The sequence below is a fragment of the Triturus cristatus genome, chromosome 3_1 (genome assembly GCF_964204655.1).
Source record: "Triturus cristatus chromosome 3_1, aTriCri1.1, whole genome shotgun sequence".
NCBI lineage: Eukaryota > Metazoa > Chordata > Amphibia > Caudata > Salamandridae > Triturus > Triturus cristatus.
Window position 1 is genome coordinate 745,761,000 of NC_140583.1, and position 27,044 is coordinate 745,788,043.

Below are 27,044 nucleotides of genomic sequence, written 5' to 3' on the forward strand. Positions count from 1 at the left end.
TAGACTCTGTGCTCTTCTTTGGTGTATCAGAGCAGTGCAGACAAAGCAAAATTCATTTGAACCTGCAGTGCATTTCTACAAAGCAATGCGAACGCAGCAAAAAAGGAAGCAGAGACGTGTATTTTCCCTTCCCTGGGCTTACACCTGGCTCGGGAAGTCAAAGTTACAGAGCCCCTCCTCTCCAGGATGATGTGCGCAGCTACTTGGACTTAGGCCAGGTTGTCTGTTATAAATACTTCAGGCTGAGCTGTAGATGCACTGACACCAAAAGCAGTACAGTTTGGTACCTGAGTGCCAAACTCCGTGCGAGATGAGGGGAGATCAGAGGGTCTTCATATCAGCATGGACCCTGATCTTGGTGGGCCTCTATTGTAGACCAAACGGTAGGACTGCTTCCTTTATTCTTCAACATGATAAGGGATTGGGCAACATAATGAGGGGCTCTGAAACCTTTCTTATGAACCTAAATGTTCACTTATGAATACTGCATAACATGAGAATTAAGAACTAACACCCTGTGTTATTTTAATGCAATTGAGTAGACTACAGCATCTACTATGTTTGAGCTTGACCATTTTTTATTTACTGGTTTCTCATTGTGGGACTGTTCATATGCTTTAGGAGTGATTTAAGCTCTAGGTTGACCAATGTCATTAGCACAAATTAAGGACATGTGTAGTACTCAGCACAGTGGCCACGGACAGTCACTTGGGACAATGGGCCAGGTGTACAAACGTTTTTATAGGTCGCAAATGGCCCAATTCGGATCAGGCCATTTGCGAGCATAAAAAACCCTTTTTGAATGTACAAAACCCTAATTTGCGATTCAGTAACCTAGTACTGAATCGCAAAATGGATATGCGATTCGGTATTAGGAAGGGTCGTGCTAAGGGCGTCACTTCTTAATAGCGACTCACAGTGGTACATGCAAATGTTTTGTGACCGAAATGTGCACCTTTTGCAAACAGGAAGGGGTCCCCAAGGGACTTCATTTCCTTTAAGCATGGATGTAAAAATAGTTTTTTTAAGAGCAGGTACGGTCTCACGCCCACTGCCTACTCTTCCAAAATTAAAAGAAAACTTTCCTTTTTCTCTTTTTGAATTGCATCCTGTTTCCCTTTAACGAGAAGGGGCTGCATTTAGAAAAGGTGCTTTATTTAGAAGCAATCACAGACATGGTGGTCTGCTGACACCAGCAGCCCACCATCCCTGTGGTTTTAGCGATTCCCAATGGGCCGCATATAGCGACCTGCTTTATGAATAAAAATGAGGTAGACCTATTTGCGATCCACTGGTAATAGCTAAATGTGTTCAACACACATTTGTACATCGCTGTTTATGATTACCTAAGAGCGAATCGCTAAAATTCGCTATTAGGTCATCACAAACACAAAGCTAAGGACATCTGGCCCTATATGTTTTATTTGATTTTAATTGGAGTTTTCATGTAGCGCAGTCCTTGCTCAGAAGAGCAAGGTGCACTGTATACATGAAAGTGGATGTCCTAAAAGCGAATGTATTTGCAAATACATAGAAATAAAGAGCATGTAAATAAATACACCTTTACATGCTACATTCATGCTAGAGCACAATTATGACACGAATAGCAGAGAATTGAAGTGCAGATAGAGTGAGATCATGTCACTTATATAGTTGTGCAGTAAGAATGTAGAAAGCATAAAAATAGCTGGAGGATTATTGACTACACAGAGGAGTCATTTTAAGTTTTAAACTTAGATTTTAAAGAATTAGCAATCAAAGCTTATGTCGCATGTCTTTGATAGTCTTAAACAAACGTCTATACCGAAGAAAGATCCAGCTACATCTGTAATTTAAAAGCGTATTTTCAGTGCAGAGGAGAAGATAGTTATTGTGACTTTTTCCTTTAAATGACTTATTTCCAATCCTTTAACTTTCATCTTTACTTCCACTAGTAAAAGGTATATGCATGTATCTATAGAGCCGGAGGATTTGGTGTCCGAGCTTGTATTAAGGCTATATTCTAGGCTGACCCTGAGGAATGCATCTCTTGGACATGCGGAATGGAGACTAAGGTACCAAGTCCTTCTGATTTCTGAAGATGCCTAAAATCATTCTTCAAGATCAGCTAGAAATGTTCATGAAAATTCTACCCCTTGGGTGGACTTTTTCCATCCCAAGTGTCCTCCTAGCATACCGATCAATTCCTAAATGGTGATACCAGCTGCAAAATACAACATAAGGTAAAAATGACTATCGTCCATGGATGGAAAGTGAGTGTTGGCAAGAGCTCAAAGGCTAGCAGGGCTGGGGTTTATATACATGCGGAAGTTTATATACATGCCATTCTATGACACTTGCTTCCAGCTTTCAAAATGAAGTCGCATGGGACCAGGTATTCACGCAAAGTAGATTTAAGAGTTCGAAACAGTCATGGTTAAAACAAACTTTAGTCAAACATGATTGAAGGGTCAGGTTTTTCAAATTGCTCGTCAATTAAAATGAACACCCGAGGTATAACACTTTATCAGATCATGCATGGGTAAGACTTGTAGAAAGAAAACTTGGTGGAATCTGCAACATAAAGAGTACAGCCAGCACAAAATAAAAGTCTTGGGTTTTTGCTGGTCTGAGGTAGTTCAACAATAGGTGTTGGAGTGGCATGATGCTAGAGGGATGCTTTGAAAATTACTCATGGTCATAGTAAAACTCAATTGCTTGCATCAAGCGAGGAGACTGTTGTCTCTAAGCAAAGGTGTGTCTTAACCTCAATTGAAATGACAATTATGACAGAAGACATGTTATGTGATAATATGACTAATTGGTTAGTTAGAGAAAATATTATCAATCAAGTAGGCATGCGGCAGAGCACCAATGTTCTCTTTGATAGACTCAGAAGTAGAAAGGGCCTAGCATTCACTGAATATTCTGGGAGATTGACTGCCCACTCAGAGGACCATCTCTTTAGAGCTGGCCATTGAAAGAACATGTTTTCTTGACATGCACGGCCAAGCGTTGTGTGCCTAGGATTTCCGAATAGGAAGGAACATACGTTTCATAACATCTATTATGTTGACAGCAAGCTAAAAGGCTAACCTGAAGTGTTCTTGGAAATCCATCATACCTCCTCTCCCAGTAACCTGTTTGTAAGGCCAGCACTAGGGGAGCAGGCAGAAGATTGTCCCACTATGAAAAGACTTGGAGTGGTGCACAATGTACAAGACAGTTCTGTCAACAGGACAGAGCAAATTACCTCCACCGCATGTGCTATCTCCATTCACTGTAGAACATTCTACAAACCTGGACACAATTGGTATTTGGGAAACTCTATCATAATCCTCGACTGCTTCTTCTCCGGCTTCACCATCAGAACATGTGCTGTATTCATTTAGCATCTCACCTATGCATTTGCCTGTGGTATGGGTCCAACTCTTGGCTTTATTCCCCTTATCATTTCCTCAATAACACCCTATAGGAAACATAATTTTCTGTCTTTAATTTCAACTACTACATCTTTTTCCAACAACACCAAAGGTCCTCAGAAACATGACAAATATCCCGTACCCTGTAATACAGGTTCTATAGGCTATAATGCAACTTGTAATATGGCAGACAGGATATCCTTCACGTTTGTGATGGAGTATCCCGTCCTCCAGGATCGTAATCAGGCCCAAGGTCAATGCTTTCACAATGCGTTTATTTACACATTTCAGAGTAGCAAAACTAATTGTAATTCAGCCATTCATTACTGAATAGCCATGCCGTGTTGATTATTGAAACCTGGCAACTGAAAAAAAGCATTTGCGTGCCTTTGTTGACATTCCCTAAACCAAGATTTGCCTCATTTATCTCCCCCTTCTATTCCATCCTTCCAACCCTTCTCCTCTAAGCATTACGCATCCTCCTTGAGAGTGAAATGAGGCTCTTCTCCTTCACCACCTTTTAAGGTACCACGTAATGTTACCACTACTCAACATTTATAACTCCATCCATACCTTAACTTCAAAGCAGCCTAAATCCTCATCAATATTCCAGAATGGAGCATCTTCCATGATTCCCCATATACTCCTCCCAACTGTTTGACAAAGTCCTAAAGCTTTCCAGCTGTACCATGCTAAACGTTCCACATTCCAGATCCACCTACTACTTGTTTCACCAAGTATTTTGGCATATGTTAACCGGAGAGTTGTTTACAAGTACCATACACATGTATTACTGTCCAGTCTCAATATCAGATTGGTTATCCTTATCACATTTTTCAGGGGAACATTAACTCAGATGTGACTATCCTTAAAACTGCCACCTCCTACTTCAAGTCCCTAACTCCAGGTTGCTCTCTAATTGGAAAGAAGACATGGCACTACAACGCATGCCATTACAACACATGCCACTACAATGCATGCAATTACACATTATAAGGTAAATAATGGGAAATAGTAATTCTTACCCCTACACTATCAAACACTTATACCTACTGTTGCACTCATGCGAGTGGGAATACTAATTTTTACCCCTACACTATCTAACACTTACCCTACTATTGTACTCACTGGAGTGGGAATAGTAATTTTTACCCCTACACTATCCAACAATTACACTACTGTTGCCCTAAAAGTATGATGCTTTGTAATGGTATGCGTTGTGATGGTATGCATTGCAATGGAATGTGTTGTAAGTGTAGTTTCTAAAAATGCGTTGTGATGGCATGCATTGTAGAATCATACGTGGCAATGGATGTTGCAGTGTAAAACGTGCATTGTAAATGCATGCGTAGTAAGTGTTTGCATTGAAATGTGTCCTATTTGTTAACCCCTTCGCTGCGGCGGAAATTCCGCCGCAGCGCTGGGGGGTGCGGGGGGGGCAGCGCGGTGGCACGGTGCTCATGACGGAGCCATTCCGTCATGAGCCACGGTTGGGCTGTGCTCATGACGGAGTGGTTCCGTCATGACTCCGCCCACGGCGCTAATCGCCCGCACAGGCGGGGAATTAGCGCCGCGTGGGCAGCGCGACCGCCAACGGCCGCAGCATGACGGAACCACTCCGTCATGAGCACACGGCAACCGTGGCTCATGACGGCGTGGTTCCGTCATGAGCACGGAAAGAGTTAAAAAGAGTGTAATTCATAACATACTTGAGGGAAAATACATTTTTGTGAAGGTTTGAATGGTGCCATGTTTGTTTTTCCTATCGATCAACAAACCTAACCATATATACAGAAACATCATCATTACAGCTGTAATATGGTAACAGTGATGTGGTTCAATCTAGTGGCCAAATAGTGCTTAATTTGAGCTGGTGGTTGACAATGGGGAGCATCAGCATGTGTTTTTCCTCTTCAGACTTTTTCCGAGAGCTACAGAGGGAAGAACACATAAACAGGAAAGGAGGAAGAAAAAAACTGAAAAACTATCACGAAGGGAGAAAGCCAAAAGCTGCAAAAGTGAGATAAAAGAGGCAGGGTGTGTCTTGCAGTGAAATAAAGAGGCCTGGGATGGAGTCAAGTCCCTACAGTCTAGGTATCCGGAGCACTTAATTTTAACAGCACTGGACCCGGCTTCTGAGCAGAGCTTTGGGCACTGGCACTTTTGCAAATTAAGCACTGTAATCAATAGGAATTTTTTTTTTTGCATCACTGACTACTCCGTCCCATTATCATCAGTCTCTGCAAAGCATTTTAAAATAGCTATCTGTCATTGTATATCCTAGAAAGTGTATTGCATATTGGTTAAGTAGGTCGAAGGCAAACCTAATATGGAAGGTTCCAAAAGTGAATGCCCTATAAAGATTCCCTGAAATAATATAGAGCACTTATGACCCCCCGTTAAATGTGACAGGAAGTAGAAAGACACTCTTCAAGTAACAATTGTTTGCCTTTTTGTAAAAAAGTCTATCATTTTTTGAAACCACACAGATTTACAAAGAATATGCATGCATATATCAGTAGCACACATACCAAGGAGCATAAATCTTAGTTATTTATCTGATTGGCAGCAAGGACCTGAACATTTTTAATCTGGTACCTATCTTGAGTCTGCCAAACCCACTGTAAAAAACATTTGCAATGGGGTTTATTTTCGAACTAAAACTAACTTTCCCAAGGATAAAAATTGTACACTTTAAGACGTTCCACACCAAGAAAAACACAAACTGATGCTAGGAATACTACGCACAAGCCATGCAGCAAAATACCAAAAGACACACAAATGATCGACGGAATGCAGAACAAATCAAACATTTACCCCCACTCAAGAGATCTGGGTTAAATCCATTGTTCTTTTGCTAACCATGCCAACCCAGTTTGGACAGCCATATGCAAATCAGTCTTGACTCCACTCCTCATGGGAACAGTCCTGCACAAACTGCCAAGCCAGGTCCTCACTGGACCAGAAACAAGCATCCTAGGACCAGCTTTGGGGTTTCACCCCTCATCAGCCAGGCTAGCTTAAATCCAGTGGGATTAAACCCAGATCTATGACTGAGGTGATTGAAAAGTTTCAACACTCTGTCCATCATTTTATTTTGCAATACACACAATAAACAGGGCATAACCACGTTTGTCTGCGATGCAGCATATTGACCATGGCAACAAAACATGTCCTATTTGGAGTACCCATAGGGTTTGACTTCAAGAAATACCCAGCACGTATTTTCTGTAAGAGTACTACAGTTAGACCTACTCTCACACGTCCAAAGACCCAAGATGAAAGTTTTACCCTGTAGTTCATCCATTGAGAGGACTGTTTACAGCGCAGGCATCACACCATGCCAATTGGTGGTGCTCGTAAGATATGGCTTCAAACAATTCCTACTGGGTACACTGTGTGTGGGTACTGTGCACTGGCTTTGTTAAGCCATTTCATTTACGTAGCTCATGCAAGACTTTGCCACCAGCCACGCCGTTCTTGTGATATGAGTAAGGGTATTGAACACAGGACATGGCTCAAGGACATTATCTGTGTACACCACTGATAGGGGCATATTATCAAGCATGGCGTTAAAATTATCGCCGCTTTAGCGGCAGAAAACTGCAGCTAAAGCGGCGATAATGGGCTTGATAATATGCCTGTGAGAATTCCAATAGAAGCCCATGTTGGCACCAGAACATGGGCTTCTATTGGAATTCTCCAGGGCATATTATCAAGCCCATTATCGCCGCTTTAGCGGCAGTTTTCTGCCGCTGAAGCAGCGATAATTTTAACGCCGTTTCTTGATAATATGCCCCACAGTGCTTTGCAAAATGTCATGCCCTAGAGATACGTCTGCCAGAGATTCTGCCTGTACAGAATACCAACATCGCATTGTCGTAGTCTGTATGGAATGTGGATAGGGCATGGCAGAATGTTGTATCCTGTGCACACTGCATAGAGAGCAGAGTCAGTTCAGTTTACTTCAGATTTATCGGTTGTAATAAAAACCTTCAAATGTCAACATAATTCTTCAAACACTATCTCACCATATTATACAAAAAAAAAGGTTTCAACCAATTCAAAAAGTGCATATCAGTCAGTTACAGTTGTTGGGTTTCGTCCCTTAATAGATTGTTGATGTATGTTTTGCCGGAGTCCACCAAATCGAAACAATATGTAATTCATTTCTTAAATCCAGACTCCTAAAAAAGTACCATTTCCTCCTGATCGGGGTGTATTTCGATGGCTAACCGTATATGTTTTTATACAAAGACCTCTCATTTCCATGATCGTTCTGAAATCCCTCACAGCTTAAATATTTAATATTTTAAGTGAGGCACAGGGAAGTATTGCCAATATGCAAACAGATGCAAATGCGAGATGTAATACCAAGATTTTATAGATTTTCGTAGGCCTCAAAGTGAACATCTGTCAGTCCCCTCCTAAACACATTGTCTAGACGGACAAACCATTATTAAGCCCAATGTTTTGCTCTCGACTTGCTCGGCGGCATCAATTTTATCACACCAATGCAAGCACGTTTTATTTCGTAAAGACTAAGGTAGGGCACAAGGCATAATGAAACTAAGGTAATTCACTGAACAGAACTTTGTGTAAGGGATGTTAAGGTTCTCCATCAAGGTGAGACCTTGAACAGACAAAGAAGTTTTCCAGTTTTTCAAATCTGCATAAAATTAAGTTACTACACTACATTGTTTTTTTTACCACACCAATGATATCATAAATGAAATCACAGCATTTGAGATAAAAGCTTGTCTGTACAAAAATGGCTCTGTACTTGCTATTTGTACAAAATAGATCAACAAACTTGCTAAATGCTTCTTTCTTCACAGAAAACTGAATAAGGTGAGGCAACCAGGTTTTTGCCAATTCCCATTGTAAAAATTGGTCTAGAGTTGTTTTTTGGAGAACTTTATATCCCTGGTAAAAATAAACTTTGATATGTTCATGTTTTTGGCTGAATCATAACTTAGGGCTCTGAAAGTTCAATGTCTGCAGGAGTGACAAAACTACAGCTGATAACTCTACAAAAGTAGGGTAACATTTCTTTGCTGTCCTCAAACTGAAGTCATGCCAATTAATGATGTGGCAGCTTCAGTACCATCCCCTTCTTTGCTACTATAAGTACCATGGCTTAGGTAACATAATTTCTCTTGGTGGCATGCTACTTTGCATCATGATTGTTCGCCAAGTGACTCATTGATTACAAGTACCATAATGCACCTCATATAAGTTACCACCATGAGCCAATCGTAATCGGCTGCAGCTTTTATGTGTAGGAGGAGATCCTTGTTGCAGGGGGAAAACGAGGCAAAGCCCCCAACAGACATTACCCCCTGGCAACACCTTTCTAAAAAAAAAACAAAAAAACAGGGGTCGGTAGAGAAACGCATATACAACTCTTGAGTGTAAACTCAGCAATTTTCTGTGTCAGGCCGTCAGAGGGTGGGAAGAAATCTAAATATATTAAATGTATTTTTTTTATATGAATTTTGTGCTTTTAGTTCCGTAGCGGGTTGTGGGTTTATCGGGAAATAGGGTGCGAAGTATTTTAATTATTTTAAATGTATTGATCAATTTGTATTTATTAATATTTGTTTTATTAATATTTTATAGCATTAAAAGTGTAAAATAATGTATTATTAATTAATTAATATCTGGTTGTTAATTATTTTTAATTAATTAATTGTAAATTGATTATGGTAATTGTCTAATTAATTTTAGGTGTGTGTTGTGGTGTTTGTAGGTGTACATTTTTAGAGGTAATTTATTTTTAATGTATCAATTAATAATTGTTTGTTAATTAATTGTTAATTAATTGTTAACTCATTATGGTAATTGTGTAATTATTTTTAGGTGTGGCTTGTGTTTGTAGGTGTAAATGGTTGGAAGTAATTTACTTTTAATTTATGAATTATTGATTGCTTGTTAATCAATTTTAATTAATTAATTGTTAATTAATTATGGTAATTGTGTAATTAATTTTAGGTGTGTGTTTTGGTGTTTATAGGTGTGAATGGTGTGAGTTGTTTGTGTTAAATCAATATATAGTTGTTAATTGATGTTAATTAATAGATAAATATTCCTTTGTTATATGTTTTTTTAAAAGGAGTAAAGGCTGGGAATTAAATACATTTTATTACTTTAATTATTAGTTGTTAATAGTAATTGATTGTGATTTTAAGATAAGTTTTAAATGTGTTTTTATTATTTGATAGTTTGATTTAGTTTGTATCGTGGAAATTATAGTATTAAAGTGTGCGTAGTAGATTAATGTTTATAAGTTTTTTATTATAGGAATTTTGGAATTGTTTATTAATTTAAAATATGTAAATAAATGTAATTAAAAAATGTGAAGTGTTTTATCACTGGTGTGGTGTTATAGGTTAGGAAATTAAATACATACATTTATTTGTATTTTAAAAACAATATTTATTGGTAAATGTATTTATTATTTTAATATATATAGCATTTGTAAGTTTTTGTTATATGTATCTACTATTGTTATGTGTTCTTTTTCGATGTTTTAAACATGTAATTTTAATTTTTTAAATATTGATTATTAATTTGTATTATATTTTGGATTATATATATATATATATATATATATATATATATATGTTTTCGAAAGTCACTGTGGGGAGCCGCTCACCCTCCTAACGACGCCGGTGCCAGCAGCGGGCACAGTCCCGCTATGTATATTTTCAAAGAAGTCGTTATCCCAAGCTTCAGAATAACTTCCAGCGGCACACCAGAGGACGAGTTCAATAAAGATTTATTGCCTCAAACACAAAACAGTACGACGCGTTTCGGCGAAGCCTTTGTCAAGCAGTTTGACCTGCAATGTATATTTCAGTCTGTTTTTCTATAACGTTTTTCTTTGGGAAGTATTGTTTCTCTGTTCATAAACGGTAACCCCTATTTCTATGGGGAATTGGGCACAGGTCAAACTGCTTGACAAAGGCTTCGCCGAAACGCGTCGTACTGTTTTGTTTTTGAGGCAATAAATCTTTATTGAACTCGTCCTCTGGTGTGCCGCTGGAAGTTATTCTGAAGCTTGGGATAACGACTTCTTTGAAAAAAAAAAAAAAAAAAATATATATATATATATATATATATATATATATATATATATATATATATATATTAATATATATATATATATATATATATATTATCTACTGGCGGTCGCCAGAAGATGGTTATTTTGAATAACTTTGGCGCCGGTTGACGAACCCTCGTGAAATTTTCAAAACAAATGGGGCGCTCCGTTCAGCTCCTACCCTGAAAGTCTCGGGGTGATTCGTCAAGCGGGGCCCGAGAAAAAGGGGGGGTCCCAAAACGCGTTTTCCCCATGCATTTTTCCATAGGACCTTTAGTCGCAGCTACAGCCCGAACGGCTGAACAGAATTACGTGAAATTTGGCAGCGAGGTAGCCATAAGGTCAAGGAAGTACCTTTTGCAGGTCTGGTGTAAATCTGTTCATTATTTCCTGAGAAAATAGCATTTAAAAGCATATCAATATCTATACGCGCGCACCGTGCGCGCACTGTGCGCGCACCCTGCCGTGCGCGAGCGCAATTCTGATTGGTTGTTAGATGTCGGTAAACATTCGAATCGGTCAAAACCAGGAAGTGTCGGCCGCCATTTTGTCTCTCGCAGTCTGAGGGGGTGAAAAAAAAAGGTGGAGAACGTGAAAAGGGGGCAGAGTGGACAGTTCCTGACCCCCTAGCCTTGGTCAGGGGGTCACAGAAGAGGGTCGCAAAGCGCACGGTGCGCGCACGGTGAAAAACCTGAAAAAAAAAAATTTAATAAATACATAACTTAGCATTTAAAAAACCTACAAATTCACTGAAAAAACCATAGGTTTCACACACGTTATAGATACGAATTAGCATTTAAAAAACCTTGCAAATTCACTTAAAAAACCATAGGTTTCACACATGTTATAGTTAGCTGGACATTTCACTCGTAAAAAACCAATGAAATTCCCCCGTTATAGTTAGTGCAGGCAACTATAACTCACGCGACCGCAATCCTCTGCTGATGACGTCAGATATTACATCACTGATGACATATGTGTGTTTATGAAAAATAAATATTTGTAATATATGTATAGCTAAAGATTAATGGAAGAAGACATGGGTAAATAAGTGTCTAAATACAGTGATGTAATATCTGACGTCATCAGCAGAGGATTGCGGTCGCGTGAGTTATAGTTGCCTGCACTAACTATAACGGGGGAATTTCATTGGTTTTTTACGAGTGAAATGTCCAGCTAACTATAACATGTGTGAAACCTATGGTTTTTTAAGTGAATATATATATATATATATATTTGTGTTTAAGTGTGAATAGTATTTTTTTCTACTACGGTATCCACTACTTCCCCTGCTGTTGCACTCATTGGAGTGGGAATAGTAATTTTTTTCCCCTCCGCTATCCAACACTTTCTCTACTGTTGCACTCACTGGAGTGGGAATAGTAATGTTCACCCCTTTGCTATCCAACACTTTATCTACTGTTGCATTCACTAAAGTTGAAAATTTAATTTTAAAGACTTTTAAATAGTTTAATGTTTTAATTTATAATATAATGTTTTTATATTAGATTTTATATTATTGGTGTGTATATATATATATATATATACATTTTTATAAATACAATTATAAAATAAATTAAAATAAATAGTTTAGTAATTGTTTAAAAGTAAATATATATATCACATTTTATATACGTATGTTTAATTTTTGTTATAGTTATTAAATGTATATCAAATCTGATGTATTCTTTTAAAGTTAATTTTATTTTTTTATATACTTAATATAATGTTTTATTTATACATTAAAATCGATGTTTTGCACAACTATATTTTGCATCAATATACGATATTTTTGTACTTACAATAATAGATATAGGATTTTGACATTTTTGAAATCGATATTAAAAACTCAATTTTTGTGTATGGGGATATTTTGAGTATCTCTCTGTTATCCTTTAGCTCGGTTATCAGGGGCACACCAGCCAGGACATAAAATGTGCATCATTTCCATGGCATTTAAGTACATTGTGGGAGGAGACAGACTATAAGGTAATCTGTGACAAAACCATTTCACACTAGCCTTAAGTTTAACATGATGGCTCAAAGACACCTTCCACTCCACTGCCATACTCATCTCGGCAAAAACAAAAGATTTGATCATGTCTGCCTGATGGCTTAAACTTCAGATCAAGTTCAAGATCATATACATCACTGGCGAAGCCTTACCCTACAACATACCCACCTTCTTAACCAATCTCCTCATGCTATCCGGAGGCGTAAGACTCTCATGAAGCAAGACCTCCTTAACATCAGACACATCTAAGTTCATGTCTGTTTTAGCTTCGGAACAATTGTTCTCAGGAGCTACACCCACTTTTTGAAACTCTCTGCCACTTCACTTCATATGCAGCCTCAACTACCTGTCTTTCAAAAAAAGGCCTCAAGACTTACCTCTTTAAATATTACCTATATGGAGAGTAATCACTCTTCACTGCAGCTCACTGCAGCTAACGTAGAACAGTCACCTCCTGCACTGCCCCCCGCTTTTCCCAAAGACACATCCAACCACATTAATTTACCTATTTTAAGCTGCTTTACTATTGTTGAACCCCGCTTTTGCCACCCCATCTGCCTCCCATCATCCTTCGCCCCCACTGGTCCCTTCCATTCCGAATCGTGCCGCCCTGGATCTTCCTGAGAACTGTTTGGTTGTTTGTAAAGCTCTTTAATATCTGTCCGGGGACAATGCACTATACATATTCTGCAAATAAATAAATTTTGCATATTTACTAAGAAATGAGTAGTCCCTTCTGGATTGCAGCAGTACAGTAGCAAAATCAAAATGTAAATATACAAGATCGCAGAATCTGCAGGTGATGGCCTCTATCTGACCTTTGATTTACTGCCTCTTGTCATTTACACCAGAATGTATCAATAAATGGATAAAAACAGAGATAGGAAATAATGTATGCACATCACCTTGTGACAGCTCCTCAATGCTTCAAAGTGCCTTCTTCAAAAGCCCTTGAACTCGGTGGAATCTAAAATCCTACTGAAGAAAGAAAGGTGCTTGAAAGCCCAACACACATGACTAAAGCACACACTTAGGGGCTCATTTTGATGGCGGGAGGACCGCCACCACCAGCCATGCAGTGGCAATCCGTCCGCCATCAAACGTGGATTTACCGCCCGCCAGATCTGGATGGCGGTGGATCCAGACTGTGACCGTGGCGAATGCAAATACCGTCCGCCATGGAACCGCAACAGCCAATCCTTACCGATTGCCTGGCGGAGCGGTCTGCATACGTAAAATGGTGGTAAAACCGTCATGGAAAGGCTGGCGGGGATTGGTTTTGGGTGGCGTTGCTGTCCCCCAATGTGTTGGGGGAGGTGTTCGTGCACTAGGTGGTACCCATGATACCCCGCTACATTTCAGTGCACTAAGTGACAGGCACAGTGTGGTGCCTGCCACATACTGCAGTGAAATGCACAACATGCATTTTCAACCTTGTGGCGGGTGCTGCTGTCAGCAGCACTGCCGCAATGTTGAAATGCAAAATGTGACTGCCAAGGTGGCGGTCGCATCCTAATTTGGTGTGCGGAAACGGCGCATGCATTGCGGATGGTCCCGATCACCACCACGATGGCGGACAGACCCCAGTCCATCCGCCATCGTAATCGATGCCTTAAATTGGCTTCAATATTCTAAGCACAGCAGCTTTAGGCACGCACAAAGTGTATGCATGGCATGTAGGGAGTGACTCTTGCGTACAAAGAAAGCTGCTGTACCGATAGCAGGAGGGCACTCTAATACATAGCTTCAGTACAAACTGAGAGATCGGGTAAAAATGGGAGGCAGCCCAAGCTTCCCTCACAGAGAACCATTACGACACAGATAAGAAGTCTCAGGGATCAAGAGGTCATTCGGGGTGCAAAAGGGTCAAACTTTCATTGCACCTACAGTACCATTGCACCACAGCCAGCAGCAGTGCAATCTTTTCACATATGCACACACAGAACACGTACCACATAGCTATCAGCAGTGTAAATGTGAAGAAGGTAAGTCCACACAGGTAAGTAAAAATCTTTTCATTAATGTAAAATATGCATCAACGCACGGAGCAGCACAAGCAACAGGTGTTGCCTTACACAAACCGGATACTGACCGCCAATCCTGGAACCTGCCCACATCACATAATAAACATTCCATCTATGCGTTCTACATACCCCTCGAAAGGATGCCATCCCAATGCCACAGTAAGCTTCTTTCAAACATTAAAAAAGTACCACATGAGTTATGTTATGTTAGCATGTTTTGTATAGCGCACAGCTGCCTCAGCAAAGAGGTGTCCCAGCGCTGAAGCAGAACATAGAGGCTGGAATCAGAATAAGGCACTAGGCTGTGGGGAAAAGATGAGTTTTAATAGCTCTGCGAAAGGCCATGTAGTTCTCCGTGGCACGAATGGAAAATGGCAGAGCATTCCAGAGCTTAGCAGCCAGTAAACAGAAAGAGCGCCCGCCCGACCGTGCCCTACTTATATGAGGCACAGTCACCAGATGTTGTCCCGCTGAGCGAAGTTGGCACGTGGGGGAGTAAGGTGACAACAGATTGGACAAGATGGCCGGAGAGGAAGATTTCAAGATTTTGAATGCAGTGCAGAGGACCTTAAATTCCACTCAGGTGACAACAGGCAGCCAATGCAACCAACGGATTGCCCTAGAGGTACGGCAGGTTCTCGAAAGACCCAGCAGGGTTCAAGCTGCTGCATTATGAACTCGCTGTAATTTTAGGGTTTCAGTCTTGTTTGCCCCTAAGTACAGTGCATTGGCATAATCCAGTCTAGATAAAATGGAGGCCTGAATGATCATTTGCCCGACGGATGGGTCAAAAAACCCAAGCAATGGTTTAAGCCCCTGAAGTATGCCAAAGCAGGTCCCTGCAACTTTCTTGGTTTGAAACTGAAAGCTAAGGTCCAGTCGACCCAGACACCAAGATCTTTCACCACCTGCTTAGGAGTAGGTGCACAGCACAATATGGCCGGCCACCACCAATCCCCCCACAGCTCTTGATGATTTCCCACCAGTAGGACCGCTGACTTGCTGGAGTTCAGTTGGAGACAATTGTCAGTCATCCACTCGGCGACAGCCGTAAGATCATCCTGAAACTTAGATGCTGCACCCCCGGTGTCGTCCGACAGAGCAACCACCAGCTGTGTATCATCAGCATATGATACAATAGTAAGCCCTCTGCTCCTTGCCAGGACCGCCAAAGGTTGGACATAAAGGTTAAAAAGCATGGGGCTCAACGCAGAGCCCTGCGGGACCCCTTGTTTGTTGGCATGGAACGTGGAGGCGAACGGAGGGGCTACGACCTGGACGGTCCTGTTAGAAAGAAAAGAAGCAATACAAGCTTGTGTCACTTTGAACAGGTACAGTACAGGCAGCAACAGTGTGGTCTTCCTTTACACAGTCATTACTCCAATGGCATCAACAGTGCACATTTTCTATACACAGAACCGATATCACCTCTGCAGTAGCATCACGAATTCCTGATGCACACAAAGAACATCAGCTTAATGTTGAGAAGCTACTCTCAGAAGTTGAGTCACATCATGGTGACTGCATTGATAGGAGTCCGAGGCAATGGAGCCAGTTGTAGGTGGAGGGATGTGGGATCTAGAGAGGCGCTGGTCAGATACTATTTTAGATGCTACTCCTGTTTGTTATACTGTCTAGATGCTCAGCCACTTACACCACCTTCTTAACCAGAATAGTAGTCCTGAAGGAATAATGATGTGGAACAGAGCTTCTCATCTGAGGTTTGCATAGGTGCAAGCATGGCTCTCTCAGCCTGGGAGAGTATATCCAAACATAAGACACTCTTTGCCACGGTATGGGGATATTAATTTTGCACCCATGGAGATATAAATATGGGTTCTGTTTACACCGTGGATTCAAAATCAATAATGTTTATAGGCTGAACCATGAGAATGCCTTCAGTAGAAGTTAAGAAATACTGGTGGAATTCTGTTGTTGATGCTGCTAGTAACTCCTCATTCTCTTCTTTAGTAATCCAGAGGGATTTTTGCTGCTTTAGCCAAATTTTACAGACCTTGCAGTTCCAGAGAGTGACGGTAATCCAGCTACCGGCTTCTTCAGGAATTCATGGCAACCCATAATTTACAGTTTAGCTGAAAGAGAGCCCCACAGTAAATCAGTTGGAATCCCACCCCTCAAAACTCATGGTGTATCACTTCATTTAGAAGTAGGTGATGCACAGGGTTTACACTGATGGTGCTTCCCTTGGATCTGTCCAAGAAAACTTTGACCTGATGGTCCAGTTACACATGGGCTGCCAAATCATGGTGAGGGCCACTCTGCACTCTTTTGGACAGAGCAACTGTCACTAAATTTCCCTGCCGATCACAATAAAACTTGTCTGTCATGGTCATTGGGTTTTTTTAGTTTTGGAAAAAAAAATCCTGCTTTTAGAAGTTGTGTCTTGAACACAAAAAACCTTAGGGATAGAATAAGACCAGAAGAACCTTTGTGGAAATCTCACCTGCTGGTGTTGTTGCATCAAGAACAAAGTAAGGGACTTGCTTGACTTAAATATTCCAACTAGGCTGTTGAAGGCCCTGAAACTATTACACATGATACGTGGGTGAGAAAAAAAAAGGGGCTCGCTCCCATGTATCAAAAGAAATCAAAACAACACAAGGGCTGAAGCAGAGATGTGTCCTGGCCCTGACCTAATATAATTTGTTTCTCTTTGAGCTCACTTCTACATTAAATGGAGTAAACTCTCATTCCCCCAACTTGGGGGGCCTCCAGTTAACAAACGTATTATACGCAGATGACCTAGTTCTCATAAGTAGAACTAAGGTCGGCTTGCAGCGTTTGTTTGATGCAACTTTTGCTTATTCCACAAGAAACAGTCTGACAATTAAAAGAAAATAAATCTTAATAGTACAAGAAAAAAGTGCACAGAAGTACACCTAGGTTCTTGGACCTGAAAAAATGGAATTAGTAAAAAGTTTCAAGTACCTTGGTGTCTATTTTAATGGGAATGGAGAATATCGGGACCAATTGGGAAAAAGGTAATGCTCTGGCTTTGGGTCTAAGGTCTCTTTACAGCAATTTAAAGGGTCCAATGCCTACACCAATTTTGCATGTGGCACAGGCTACGATTCTCCGCACCTTGGCCTAGGGGGTGAAGCACTCAGAGGCAGAGACTGTGCCACCTTGGATAGAATGGTACTCAAAATATACAGGTCCATTTTCCAACTACCACCAAACACATCTCCTGCACAAATCAGGATGGAGTTTGGCACTGCTGAACAGTCCCTGGCTCAGAAGGCTGCCTTTGCAATCTGCTGCCACAAGCTAAGGAAGGCACCTGAGAGCTCTTTAAAAGATCACCTATGGCAAGAACTGATTCACAGGCCGAACTCCCCAGCACGTGTCTACTTGAAACAGGTTTTGCTTTCTCTCAGCATAACTAAAGTCTGGGACCTATTTCTAGGCCTTTGGAGTTTAAAAAACGAATCAAATCCAGCTCACAGTGCCTATCAATGCTTGAGTACAAAGTCAGACTGTCCACGCGGAGTCACAGCTGGATGATACTTCAAAACTAAATTAGGTTAAAACCTCAAGGCTACCTGGGTGACACATACAACAATCTTGTTAAAGTACACTTCCTGAAGTATAAGCTGGGCCTCTTACCCCTTTTAAGACATCTACACCCATGGAGTAGGAGTCCAGGGAGTCTGACATCTGCTGCTATGCAGGGAAGAGTCGGAGGACAGTGTTCACGTCTTATGCCTATGTAAAGCAAGAATGGAGGTTCGACATGTGCTTCTGCAAAGGAAGTGGAGAGATTGGGGCTTAAGGTCATGCAAGGAGGCGGTGCTGGCCTGGTTTTATCCTACAGACGCAGATCTGAATTGTGCTATGGTCAAGTTTTTACAGGGATTTGGTAAAAAGCCAGCGATTAAGAAATAAGCAGGAGGCCGGGCAGTAGTAATTGCTTGAGAGATTATACATGCACTTACACCTTAAATTCCTCCCAGTAACTAGTTTTCTCTACAACTGACCATGGCGATAGCACTTGCACTTTAATTCCAAAAGTTTCAGACTTTCAAACTGATGATACATTTTTCATGCACATATCATACACAGGCCTGATGTTCATAAGGGTTTTTAGTTCCCGGCGACTCGTTTTGACAGTAACTTACCATGGCGAAAGCACTTGCACTTTAATCTCAAAAGGTACCATTCTCAGTAATTTGTTTTGACTGCAATTGACCATAATCATAGCCATAATATCAAAAGGTACCATTCCTGTCCTCCCAACATGCCATTTTGACTTTCGGCCATTATGATGGTGTTCCCAAACTCAAAGCTTGCCTCAGACCACACTACATGTATACCCTTTTTAGTCCAGCTCAAGCAGATTTTATCTTCTTTACCACTGCACCTTTTAACGCTTGAAAACGTCTTTGAGCTTTTTCTCTATTTTTAAATGGTGTCTGTGTGATGGTCGCTTTGCTCTCTTTGAAACTTATTTTTTTTAATCTTAAACAAGCTTTCCTAATGTTAAGGGGTTTTAATTATTTTCATGAACTTTTAATTTTTGGCGATGATGATTTAATTGTATGTGTTGTTGCATTGGTGTTTATCATGTACTTCATTGGAATGGTTTTTATTAATCATGGAATATAGAATTATCTATCAACTCAATAGTCAATTATTTTCCCAAGAACAGGAGGACACTGGAGGATACTAGAATAAAATGGGATGTGTTTAAAGTGATGATTTAAGGGTTGTGTATTAATACTGTTCATGGCTTCAGGCCAACATGGCACAGGAAGCTGAGAAAGTTGGACCTGGACCTGGAAACTAGGAGTGCTGCAGTTAACTCATTAAAGGAATCTGCACTTATCAACAGAGAAAAACATGAAGAAACGTTGAAAAGAAAACGGTGCTTGGGTTATAGGGAAAATGCAGAAAGAAAATATGCTGCGAGGGACAGGCATACTTAATAAGAAATTATGCTGACAGACATCCAGTGACATCAATGAGAGGGCACGTTTACTCAAGCGTCATCAGAAACATTTTTAAAAATGTTACCCACATATTCATGCTCAAACTATTCCTCTGAGAGAGAATATGTGGAGGCCTATTGGGGCGGGGGTGCCCATTTACTAAGGTAGAGTAACCACAAACATTCAGAAAGTGAAAGTAAACCCTTGTTTTCAGACAGTGGCAACCCCACACAAGTAATATGAATATGCTTCACCATAGACCCCCCCCTACTGTGACATTGAACAAAATGTAGTAGTCAGTAAATGTGAACAGACAAAGGTGTGTCCCTGTTGCCACGTGTGCCATAGAGGACATGCACAATGCCAACGAAGAATGACCCAACCGCTCCTTGTTTGGTTGAAAGGTTACACAGTTGTATATTACACTCTAACCTCACATTAATAAATGTGAGCAGAAACCAGGAATATATAAGTAGAGCTATTAGACAGCAGGTATGATAAGATATTGTAAAAAATATGTTTATTTGATAAGCAGCAATAATAATACTGCTAAACAATTCTTAATGCGTAAACGTAAGGCACAACAATGACTTGAAAATTCAATACGAATTTGCATTAAAATAAAATAGAATTATAAGCAGGTTTCTTCTAGTCATGCGATATTTGCAGAGCCAAAACATTCTGATTGTGACTCGCTGAATATTACTTGTTATTTTCAGCTGATTTTATTCACTAATTGTGATTTGAAAAGTGTATGATGTGATTGTTTCAGACTTTCAAAGTGATGATACATTTTTCATGGACATACCGTACACGGGCCTGATGTACTTAAGGGTTTTTAGATCTGGCTGGACAGCATGGCTGTCACCAGACCCTATATGCTCAACCTAAGAAGAGCTTTCAGAAGTACTGCAGAGGAGGACTTTGGCTCCTCCTACAAGTTGATGGACAGCCTTACATGTTTTAATTGGCCAGAAGTTGTGTTGACCAGGGCCGTGTCTTGTTGTCTGAGCCAGAGCTCTTTATCAAGTCTAGCTATTGTGTAAAACACAGCTTGGCCTTCAGGGTAAATACATGGCAATGAAATGTCACATGTCTCCTAGATAATAAGAACATGATGGTGTTTGTTCCTCTCAGGCAGGAGCACACATGGAGGAGGGCTGTCAGGAGGAATGTGTTGCTGTATTGCAGCCCTGGCACATCCCTCCTTACCATTCTTCAGAGATATTTTAACATGAGACTCCTTGTTAATTCCTAGAAATAAGATTTATGAACTGTATAGACTTTTTTTAGGATCCTTGGCTCTCAAAAGTGAATACAATTATTAATTTTGATGTCATATTTATTTATTTTTAATTACATTACTAATGTTATATTTAATTCACTTCAAACTATAAAAGACCATCCTACCTATTAATGCTACCCTTTTCTTAACTAGAAAACCTTACTACTCATTAATACTACCTATCCCTGGACCCTTAAAGTCTTACTATGGCTTAACACTACCCATCAGTTAACCCTAAAAACTTTGCACTACAACTCGAGTGCTACCCTTCTATCAACCCTAAAAACCCCTTAAAATCCCTGGATGCCACCCTACCTTGAACCCTAAAATCCTGTTACTACACCTTAACGCAACCCATCTCTGAAGTATAAACATCTTTACAACCACTTAAAACTACCCCTTCACTGAACCCTAAAGACTCCACACTACCCCTTAAAACTACCCTTTCCTGAACCAGAAAAACATCCCACTCCTTAATGCTACCCATTCATGAACCTCAAAACCCCTTACTATTCCTTAATGCTAAACATCCTTGATTCCTAAATACCATTACCACCCCTCAACGCAAGCCTTCCCTAAACCCTAAAATCTCTTGCTACTAATTAATGCTTCTATTTCCTGACAACTAAAAATCGAAATCTAAACTTCTTACTACCCCTTAATGCTACCATTCCTTTACCAAAAAATAACACTTACTACCCTTCACACTACCCTTGTGTGAACCCTAAAGCCCCTTGCAAGTGCTTAGGGCTACCCACCCTTGTACCCTAAAAACCCTTACCACTGCTTGCAGCTACGCATTCCCTGAACTGTAAACACCCCTTACTACTCCTTAAAGCTACCTGTCACTAAACCCTAAAATTCCATATTATCACTTAAAGCTACCCTTCCCTGAGCCAGAAAATGTACTACCCCTTAATACTAAAAACTCTTACTATTCCTTAACGTTATATATCCCTGAACCCTAAAAATCGGTTACACCCATCCCTGAACCCTAAAACCTCTTACCACCACTTAACAATACCTATCCCTGAACCCTAAATAATACTTATTACCCCTTAATGCTACCCTTGCCTGTAAGGGTTGAGGTATACCCGATACCTCAACCCGACAAACCCCGAAATGCTACCCTTTCCTGAACTCTAGAAATTCCTAACTAGCCCTTAACACAACCTGTCTTTGAATCCTAAAAACCCTTACTACCTCTTGACGGCACCCATCCCTTAACCTTACAAACCAATACTCCCCCATTACACTACCCTTTCCTAATCCATAAAAATCTCTTACTACTCCTTAATGCTACCCTTTCCTGAGCCCTATTCTGTGCTACTCCTTAAGGGTATCCTTCCCTAAACTCTAAAAGACCATTTACTATCCCTCAACACTAGCCTTTCCTGAACCCTAAAAACCCCTTGCTACCTCTTACAGCACCTCTTCCCTAATCCCTAGAAATCCTATACAAACCCATAACACTAGTCTTTCCTGATCTAGCACAGCCTTAAACCTTAAACACCCCTGATTACTCCTTAACGCCACCCATCTCTAAAACCCTAAGATGCACTTACTACTGCTAAATGCTACCCTTACCTGAACTCAGCAAACCCTTACTACCCTCTAATGCTGTCCATCCATGAAGCATAAATGCCCTTAAACCCTAAAAACCCATTGCTACCACTTAACGTTATCTCCCCTGAACCCTACAAACCCCTAACCACTGCCCTTCCCTTAAACCTACAAACCCTTTACTAGCTTTAAAAGTATCCATTTTCAAACCCTAAAAATTCTACAACTGTTCCTTAATCCTTAACAAACCCTTACTGCCACTTAATTGTACCCATCCCTGAACCCTTAAACACTTACCATCCCTAATACCTATCCTTCCCTGAACTCTAGAAACCATTTACTGCCGTTCATGCAACCCTTTCCTGAACACTACAAATTCCTTAACACTGTTGTTCCCTTACTACCTCATAACACTACCCTTTGCTGAATCATAAAAACTTTCTACCCCATAACACCACTCATCCCTGAACCCGAAATCTATTACTACTCCTTAATGTTGTTCATCTGTGAAACCTACAACCCCTTTACTAACACAAAACACTACCCATACCTGAACCCTTTAAACCCATACTACTTTTCAATACTTTTCCCTAAAAAACATTTTTACCCCTTAATAGGAATAGTACTCTTTCCTGCCCCCTAAAAACTCCTCACTACTACTTAATGTTATTATCCATTAACCCTAACAATCCCTTACTGACCCATAAAGCTACAGTTCTTTGAAGACTAAAATCCTGTGGTTACCACTTAACATTACCATTTTCTGTAATCTACAAACCCTAAATACTCCTTAATGAGACTCTTCCCTGAATCCGAGAAACCCCTTAAGACTACTGTTTTACCTTGATTTCTTATAATGCATCCTTTCCCTAGTTATCCATTACCTGCTGCTAAGCCAGTATGAATGTGAAGTGTATGTGGAATGTTAGAATGCTTGATAAGGGAGTGGAATGTTGGAGTGGTGCAGATCGGAGCTTCCAAATCCCTTCTACTTCCACGGACGGAATGATTCCACAGTCACACACGCACACACACATCACACGCTGGTGGGGCCCATTACACCAACATTCACCCTAAATCACTCTATCCGTGCCTTGTAAAGGAGCAAAACACTTTCATAATACACTTATCCAATCTGCCTGTACTTTGAGGTCAATGGCATCTGCTTAGTTGCTTATGAATCTAGCAAAATACATTTCAAAGAATAATTTCAATAAAACATGACAAGAAATAACCACCCGAGACAGGAATTCAAACAGATTGTTCATCTATCTAAAATTATTGCAAGAAAAGCCAATTAAATGCAAATTCATTTCTCTCATAATTACCTATTCTGTCTAATTGTCAGATCCTAAGTCAGAATCGGTCCTCAGTAGGAGAAACAGAGTTTCCTGCAGTCATGTAGAGTCTCCGTCCTCTTCGTCAGCATAGGGACCTCGCGTCATCAGCTCAGGAAGAAGTGGCAGTAGACCTCTCTAGTCTACTAGTATTTATACAGAATTTTTACATTCTAAGTAACATTTCTTTATTCAGAACGGATGAGTGGCGGAAATAATGTCATCTTGGTACTTTTTGATATTATACGGGAGGTTCTCACACATAGATTGTCCCAAATAATGAATAGCAGAATTGAACGTCCATGACTAATTCGCTACATCTACGGATGTCTCTACTAGGTGAATTTGTATCAAAAATGGGTTCACACTAAGTTCGTATCCATTTTTCCCTCTTCCAGGGTCTTTTGGCAGACATCCCAGACTTGTCATCATGCTTATGGCTTTTCAGTTCATCAGAGGTGCAAGGTCACAGGCAGAGCGAAGCCTTTCTGTAAATTTCCAGCAACTCCAATGCAGGCTGCGGGTGGTGGCCATTTTGCGACAGGCCACAATGGACAACTTAAGCAAAAGTAGACATAAAACAGAATTACTGCACAGAAATGATTATACAGTGTTATTCCCCTGCTAATACCCTTATGTGTATGTATTTATCTAGCCATTTGCGACATCAAAAGCCATTAATGCATATTAATTATAAGCGCAAACACAATAACATCACATAAGCAACATCCATTTCTGTCAGTTTGCTCACCAACTTAGTTCACTTATTATTTTAGCCATGCAATAGCATTCCCACGTGTAATTCTCTTGTTAATAAGGTTGATTAGACAACATTCAATAAAACTTTAATACTTAATGATTAATCAGTAGTACTTTTAGTTATAACATGCGAAAATGAAACAGGTATTCAGGTTTAAAGTAAAAACCCTGCTCCATCAATCCCCCCTTTGGTGATATATAATCACCACAAAAATAAAAAAAATAAAAAAAACCAAAAAAATCAATTTAGTTTCCCCTTTTGGAAGAACTCAAAATATCTTCTTGTTCAAGATTTAGACCCTAGTTTCCATCTCATCTTCTTTCTTAGTTTCTATATACATGCTTTCTCTTAGCTCTTCTTATTCTATTTCTTGTAGATCTCTTTCTGGTTTCTTCTGTCTCTTTTTAACATTTTCTCTTGTGATTTTCTTTTTATTTCTTCTATATCTACAACACATACACCCTAATGTAAGGATCAATAATGCAACAATTACACAGGTTAATGGAAATAAAATCTTACCAAAAATGGTACTACCTATTTTAGCTATAAAATTCTTAATAGCAATCATCTTATTAGACATTTTAGTCCAGATACTTTCAGCTTCTAGTGGTACTAATTCTTCATGCAAATCAGTAATATTTTTGATATAGACTTTTAGATCTTTACTTTCATCAGGAATGTAAGTGCAACAATGTTGAACTTTCAGCATTCCACAGACTCCACCCTCTTTTGCCAAAAGAATGTCAAGGGCAAGTCGATTTTGCAATGCCATAGCGCGTAAAGCAACCATTTCAGTATTTACCACAAGAAAGCCTCCAGCGGTGCTTGCTGATAAGCGATCTACTACTGTTGACAACTTCCGAATGCCATATGCATTTAGTGAAATTCCCACTGCTGGAATTAAAGCTCCAAAAATATCTCCTACAATTTCTGCCCATGTTTCTCTTCTATAGCGTGTTAATGTGTTAGAATGTTCAGCATCATCTACTCTATCCATGTGAAAAATCTTTGGAAAGACCAGGCCAACATAACATGTACCAAACCAATGGTCAGGCAAATGGTAATAAGCCTTGTTCCCACAAATATAATACACTCCCGGGAAAACTGGATCTTCTCCTCCTCTAAATCCCCATCCGGTGCAATAAAGTATGTATCATGGCACTCACTTGTCCCTATGAAATAATAATCATACTGGGATCTCTTCCTAGTAATGCACAGTTTGCCTTTCTGTGGGGCATCTATAGCCATAGTTGGACTGGCTCCATTCTTCAACTCCTTTTCTTTCTCAATATCCCACATTGTGTCACTCATTTTATGCCCTTCTGATTTCTTGTGCATGTTCAATCTTCTTCTCTCAACCATGTCTAGAAAATTCTTCTCCTCTCCTTTCAAACTGCAAGTTAAATTATTTCTAAAAACATATTCTAAGGTTAATTCTTTGGTTTCTAAAAAAATCTCTCCTAAAGTGTTAGCTTCTTTTGCAGGATTCAGTGCTTTATTCATAGGCAACTGCCCAAGAATATTATCTATATTAGACATATTGTAATCTAATTTCCCTAACTGATAAAATATACTAATGAACACACTACAGGAAATTCCATACGTAGCCGGAAGATGATGGTAAGTCACTCCTTCCGAAACAGAGGCAGGTAATTGCATGCAGACGTAGCAATCCCTTACTTCCATTGTCTTTACGTACTCATACAACAATTTAGAAAAAACATTGCTAGAAAAATCATTAATAGACCTATCCTTATGTATATGTACATTACTGGTTCTAGTTGAAACTATCTTCTGTGTACTCTTCCCCATATTAGTTTTGTTCTCAGTATGACCTTCTAAAGTGTCTATAGTGACTCTAAATGAAATCAGTAGAGCAAGCACGCTCCAAAGCAGCATTAATAAACCTGTACAGCAACAGCACATCTTGCACCATCTTTTCAGAAAGGTACATCTACTTTTATTCTCAGTGTTAGCCATTTTGTTATTTTGACCGTATCTTTTGACTTAGCCTCTTTCTACTCCACTAACGAACTTTTCAGGGCAGCAAGTACCCACCAGATTATTACAATCTATTAGTTTTTAATTTCACTTCTTCACTTCTTCTTTGAATTTATTCAATTTGGATTTTCATCACTTTTCACTGTTTCTTCATCATCATCAAACTGTATCAGGTCCTGAACATCCGTCTCTTCTCCAATGTCAGACAAGATAACTCTCAGGATTCCCACAGCTTCCTCTTCGGCAACCTCCTTCAGTAAAGCCTCCTCTGGACTTCCTTGACTGTCTGCCTCTTCTCCTTGTTCAGGCAGTGCCACATACCTCCATTCCGGTAACTTATACCTCTGGTTTGGTTTTCTTGTTCTTTTAGTTCTCTCAGGTATCTTTGTTTCTTCTTCTTTGGTTGGATTTTGACTTGACACTTCGTTCACTTGTTCAGCTCTCGAAGAGTTAACTCGTGTCAGTCTATACCTCAGTCTGTTTATCTTGTTCGGCCAAAGATCTCCTTTAGCATTTCTCTTTTGTTTTCCTTCTTTGTTGTTTCTTTCTCCAAGCCAAGTTCTCTTTCTCAGAACTCGTCCACCGTGTATCTCATTGTCACT

General features: G+C 39.9%; 1 protein-coding gene across 1 annotated transcript in view; it reads left to right on the top strand.

The window, feature by feature from the left end:
- The first annotated feature begins 263 nt into the window (after nucleotides 1–263).
- LOC146860908 (uncharacterized) overlaps nucleotides 264–27,044 on the top strand; it is an 850,962-nt gene continuing 824,181 nt past the window's right edge. The window contains exon 1 of the mRNA XM_085644903.1: nucleotides 264–383. Coding sequence (XP_085501029.1) covers nucleotides 311–383 — 73 coding nt within the window. The 5' untranslated portion in view covers nucleotides 264–310. The remainder of the gene's footprint in view (nucleotides 384–27,044) is intronic.